Raw genomic sequence first — 6,047 nt, forward strand, 5'->3', positions numbered from 1 at the left:
ATTAGTCAAAGAGCCAATTGTGGGTTTATAAGAGATTTTAGTTTGGTCCACAATTTCTTGCAAATGGTAGTAGAGACACTCACCTTTCCAGTTGCGCGAGCAAGTGGTGTCGGTGGTGACGCCGGGCTTGTAGTGTTCGTTTAGGACTAGTCTTTGTGCAAAGCCAAAGGGTGACATTGGGATTGCACTATTGCAGTGTTCAACCAGGACTAGACCTATTGCAGAGCCCGCCTACGTGGGCGTTTGGACTGCAGAAGTGTGGTGGTGTGTTCGGGTCAATTTAGTATCAAATTGAATGAATGGGAGTCAATTGTGAATTTATAAGAGGTTATGGCTGTTTCACGCTAACAACTAGATTTTAGGGGTGGTGAGTTCTCCTACGTCTTCTCTTACAGAGGTAAACCTAGCGTTGATTAACTCAATCGAAAAGTTACTCTCTTTTTCCTGTTTTCATCACAAAAATGAGTTGACATAACTAGTTATATTTGTTTTGCCAAACCCTTGCACCCTATTTCGTTAGTTAAACTAGGTCCGAACATCCTAGATGTATGTGCCTACTATGATCCACTTGTGATCCTAGTGGATCTCACTCTTCCGCATGCAACTTTGGCTTCTGAGGTGTTTAACAATTATAATATAACCCACAACCCTCACCAAAATTTCAAAATATTGGTGTAGAGGCAGGGACCTCACCAAAATTTCAAAATATTGGTGTAGAGGCAGGGACCTTTTCCCCATGAGGCATGGCTTTGGAGCTTTGAATGAAAGAAGTAAGAGAGAGATTATAACTAAAAAAAAGTAGAAAGAAATTATCACATGTATATCAGGTGACTTGAATAGTGGCGAATGGATGGTGATTTGTGAAACATTCAAGGGTAATCTTTTCAAGTTTAGTAGATGGGTGTTGTTAACAAAATGGCGAAAGATCATGCTTTCTGTTTAAATTGACCCATTTAACTTGAAAAAAAACCAAGTAGAGCAGTTTTTTGGTTTTACAAATTACAATTGTATACCCTCTTAGGCTTTCGAGCTTCTATGTTATGTTTGTAACTTATTTGCAGGGGCGGAGCCAGTAAGGGCCCAAAAGGCGCTTGCCCCTTGAATAGCACAAAGTATATGGTAGATGCTGAGATTTTTCCATATTGATCCCGCAACTCTTTCATATTTTGAAATTGATCCCTCAAATCATGGAAATTGCTATTAAGCGCCTCAATTATGAGGTTATTTTGAAATTAACCCCTCAAATGTTCCTATTAGGTTCCTCAATTCTTAACTTATTCTAAAACTAATCACTGCAATCACGAGCAAAAGTAGCAGTTGGAGGGATTACGGATAAAATTTACTGTTGTGAACTATTAACTTTTCCAATTCTTATAATTTTTTTTTCACATTTAATCTCTCCAATTGCTATTTATATTCTTGAGTGGAGAATAAGTCAAAAACTGAGGGATCTAATAGCAATTTCCATAATCTGAGAGACTAATTTCAAACTATGAAAGATTCAAGGGCTAACATACTGATTCAATTATGAAACAATTCCTTAAAAGAGGTCAAATATCTTCTTTTTTCGGAGGTGAGGGTTTAACCTTTGTTGGAATCCTCTTTTTGAAATTCCTGGCTCTGCCACTGCTTATTTGAGTTTCAGTTTGTATCAATAGTAGCATGTCTTGATTTTTGTTTCACTTAGCTACTGTATGATTGATGGTCCTCATTATATAGATTTCCAAACACTTACCTTCTTGTGGGATGCTGCAATGATGAAGTGACACATAAATACAAGGGAAAGACTGTTATGACCGAGGCTGAACGCTATGAATCTCTACGTCATTGCAAGTACTCATCTAGCCTCTTCTCTTCTATGTATTGATATCTTTGAATTATCGCCAATTTATCTAAAATGAGAAAGAAATATTTTTTAGTTTAATCTTGTATGTTGGCAACCATAGTACTATCCAATCACGGTAATGTGTTTTCACTTTTCTCTTACTGTCTTTGACTTGCAAGCTGTTTAGCATGGGTTTGGAGCTATTTAATCTTTCAATATTTGTGTATAGATATTAATTTGCTATAATAGTTTGGTTTGAATATAGAGAAAATTCTTAAACATCTATCATCATCTAAATTTTGTTTGAAGAATCGATGATATGTATTGCAGTATAAGTTTGTCTGTTGTAGTACTTGTTCGTTTTCTAGTTTGGTGCTTGTTACCTAATCTGATATCATGGTAGTGAGCATATTTGACCATATCAAGTTAGTAACCTCGTTCAAACACCTTTCTGGGATTGGTAGTTAACCATCTTGCGCAGAGATAATTAGAAATTACCCAAAGGTAATTTCAGCTGTAGTTGGTCAAAATTTGACTTGTATTGCAATGAACATTGACATTAGCTATGAATATGTAACAAGCACGTCATGCTTAAATTGTTATGAACAGCTGTGTCTAACACTTTTGAAAATGCAAACCATGTTTGAAATCTCACAAATTGTTGTCCATTTCAAGGGTATGAGCGAGATTGAACTGCTTCGTGCCTTCTCTGTCAAAAACTGTAATAATAGTGACCCATTGCTTGGATAATTTGTCTGACATCCGAAGGTTCTTCCATACGGAAGCATAAATTCAACATGTATGGCATATATCTTACAAATTTTTGCAGATAAGTGCGCAAGTATTAGGATGCCTTTGTTTCTAGATTAGGGAAGTTGTCCAACTCCTTGGGTGCAGAACATGACGGTCGTTTCTATGTGCACAGGTCTAATAATTTTTGCAGTTAGCACTTGATTTTTTGCAGCAATTAAGGGGAATTTACTCTTATTTTTATAGGATTTTAAGTTATCTATCAATCCAATCTCATTGTCATTACTCTGTAGCTCTGGCTTTTCCATGTTTTCTGAAATTATGAAGTTATATACAACGGCTATGTTGAAATTTGATATTAATCTGCAGGAAGCAGTTTTTCTTTAGTGAGCATTTGATAATCTGCAGTGTTGTGACAAAGTAAACTCTTTTAACCAGGTGGGTTGATGAGGTCATTCCAGATGCTCCCTGGGTGTGCACAAAAGAGTTCCTTGATAAGCACAACATTGACTATGTAGCCCATGATGCTCTCCCGTAAGGTCATCAACCCAGTTGCATTTGTATTATTGCTGCTGCAAACTATTATTTTTAAGCATTTAGATTTTATTTATCTTGACAAGGTGATGTACAAGAAAGGGTATTAGGGAACTTTTTCTTAATCGATCACTGAATTAAAGCATATAACAAAAACAAAAGAATTTGAGAGATTATTCTTTTTTAAGTTCCTAAAAATTTGCATGTGAAATAGTAAAAATAAAGGATGAAAACTGCCATTCTCTCTCTCTCCCCCCCTCGCGCGCGCGTGTAAATGGGTAGACATAACAAGCACAGGAAACTATTTTTTTAATTGTTATATTGTTTATTTTTGGGGACACATTCAGCGAATTCTCTTACCTTCTTCTGATTCTCTAATTAGAGGGAAAACTTTTTTTTACATATATATGCAGATATGCAGATGCAAGCGGAGCTGGTAATGATGTATATGAATTCGTATGTTCTTCATAACATTTATATATTCTGTGGTGTCAACTAACCATGTTTCTTGTTCGTTAGCTCTTAACTATGAGTGTTATTGCAGGTCAAAGCCATTGGTAAATTTAAGGAAACAAAGCGCACAGATGGAATCTTAACTATGAGTGTTATTGCAGGTCAAAGCCATTGGTAAATTTAAGGAAACAAAGCGCACAGATGGAATTTCTACATCTGATATTATAATGAGTCAAAGCCATTGGTAAATTTAAGGAAACAAAGCGCACAGATGGAATTTCTACATCTGATATTATAATGAGGATAGTCAAAGATTACAATGATTACGTCATGCGGAACTTGGCCCGTGGTTACACTAGGAAGGATCTTGGTGTCAGCTATGTAAAGGCACGTGTACTTAATATATCTATATTCTTATGCTATCAGATTTAGAAGAGAAAAGTAGTGGTGGACGAGATACTCTATGTTAACATGGGAGTCGCTCATCTTTTTAGAGGGATTACCTAATTGTATGAATTTTTATCAGGAAAAGCGGTTGAGAGTGAACATGGGCTTAAAGAAACTCCGCGAGAAAGTTAAGGAGCACCAGGAGAAAGTTGGGGAGAAGGTACTCTTCCTTAACAGTAGAAGTTATTTTCTGAGGAAAAGGTAGAGTGCATTAGCTTACATAAATAGGAAAGTTTGAATTTCAAAAATATTAAAATATTAGTCATGAATTGATGGGTTAGGTGCTCTATGATTTGATTTGCTCCCGGAACAAAGGCTGCTTACTGAGGAGAGAGAGGATGTACGGTCATTATGTGACCATGTCTATGATCCCAGCTTAGGGTTCTTCTCTGATGTAGGACTGGACCCTGTAAAAGGTGGATTGCAATTGTGCAGGATTCAGTCACTCTTCAAGCTTGGCCCAAAACCCATTCCATTTCCATAGAACTTACGAGTTCAGGCCTCATGGTCCCTGTAAAAGTGTGTTGCAGTTGTGCAGGATTCAGTCTAAATTTCACTCTTCAAGCTTGGTCCAAAACCCGTTCCATTTACCATAGAACTTAAGAGTTCAGGCCTCGCTCCCTCATTATCTCTGTCTGTGCGCGCACGCGTGTGTTGGGCTTTGGGGGTGGGGGTGGTGTTGGGGCATATTTCCTATTTAAAATAGGATAACTTGAAGTATTATGTCATTCTTGAAGTATGTGATGTGTGTTTTCTTATATATGATAACTTGAAGTTAGATGTGATTCTTATGGATGTAGTTTTTCTTATATGATATACCAAAATACACGGTATAAAGAGTCTGAACCTACCTTTCAGTATTCTTCAAGGTCTCCTCCATGATTTTTTAGCATGAATTATATGACCGATAAAGAAAACTTTCCAACCCATCTGAAGACTTCGACCTTCTCTTTATTGTACTTGTCTCGTTGGGGCTTCATCTTTGCCTTCTAGTGAGTTCACTCAGGGTTGACTATCGGAGTTTTTACTTCCTGACGGACTACTCGAATAAAAAAGTCCTGATCGTACTTTGTTGAAGGTTTTTGGAGGTCTATGGTTTTCTTTGTGGTATATTTAACCCATCATTGAGATGATTTTATATCAAACATTTTGCATATTTCCCTAATCTTTTTCACTTCTGTAGTTGCACACCGTCGCTAGAACGGCGGGCATGCTTCATGATGAGTGGGTTGAGAATGCAGACCGTTGGGTTGCTGGTTTTCTTGAAAAGTTCGAGGAAGGATGCCATTCAATGGTGAGTTATTTTCTTGGTGGTTTCATAAACTTGTTATTTCTTCTCTGCTGTAATAGATTTGACATTGGATCTTTTTTTTTTCTTTTTTTCTTTTTTTTTCAGGGCACAGCTATCAAAGAACGAATCCAAGAACGCTTAATGAGAAGTCAATCAAAAGAATTCAGCCTGTTGCAATATGATGATGAAGAATAATCAAAATTGATAGTTTCTTCTAGATGTAAATTATAGTGTATGGCAAGGTGAGTATTACTACTTCTTTATTGGAAAAAGAAAATGGAAAACAAAAGGGGGAGGAAAATGATAATCTGAAGATTTCCCGCTCACGCTTTTTGAAGCAGTAAACCTATAAGTTTGTTTGTCCTAATTTAAGATTTGTTGGATTTAGAATTTGATTTGTTCATGCTATTGCAAATCACTAAATTAGTGGAGTTTGGTATGTATATTGCTTTCTACATCCTGTCCATTTTTCTTTTCTCTGTAAGGCTTTTCTATCTGAGTTTGATTCTTAGTGCACGGCATTAATTGGCTATTGGGAAGAAAATTATCTGCTCTTCAATGTTCTGAGAATCGCACTCTTGACCTTGAGATTGTAGTTCATTGCTGGTATTTGTAGGTAATGGAAAACAAAACAAAAATCAGTTGATGAGATGAGATCTTACACAAGTTACTAGAGCTTTAATTTCGCATAGAATTTAACCTGAAAAATTAGTGAGTTAATACAACAGTGAAAAGTGACAAATAGAT

At 36.5% G+C, this 6,047-nt stretch overlaps 1 protein-coding gene across 1 annotated transcript in view; it reads left to right on the forward strand.

The window, feature by feature from the left end:
- Nucleotides 1–5,799, forward strand: part of LOC109845051 (choline-phosphate cytidylyltransferase 2) — a 6,135-nt gene extending 336 nt beyond the window's left edge. The window contains exons 2-9 of the mRNA XM_020414235.1: nt 1,720–1,833; nt 3,014–3,109; nt 3,523–3,565; nt 3,724–3,778; nt 3,849–3,949; nt 4,089–4,169; nt 5,193–5,303; nt 5,406–5,799. Coding sequence (XP_020269824.1) covers nt 1,720–1,833; nt 3,014–3,109; nt 3,523–3,565; nt 3,724–3,778; nt 3,849–3,949; nt 4,089–4,169; nt 5,193–5,303; nt 5,406–5,495 — 691 coding nt within the window. The 3' untranslated portion in view covers nt 5,496–5,799. The remainder of the gene's footprint in view (nt 1–1,719; nt 1,834–3,013; nt 3,110–3,522; nt 3,566–3,723; nt 3,779–3,848; nt 3,950–4,088; nt 4,170–5,192; nt 5,304–5,405) is intronic.

Source organism: Asparagus officinalis, chromosome 6 (assembly GCF_001876935.1).
Source record: "Asparagus officinalis chromosome 6, Aspof.V1, whole genome shotgun sequence".
Classification (NCBI taxonomy): domain Eukaryota; kingdom Viridiplantae; phylum Streptophyta; class Magnoliopsida; order Asparagales; family Asparagaceae; genus Asparagus; species Asparagus officinalis.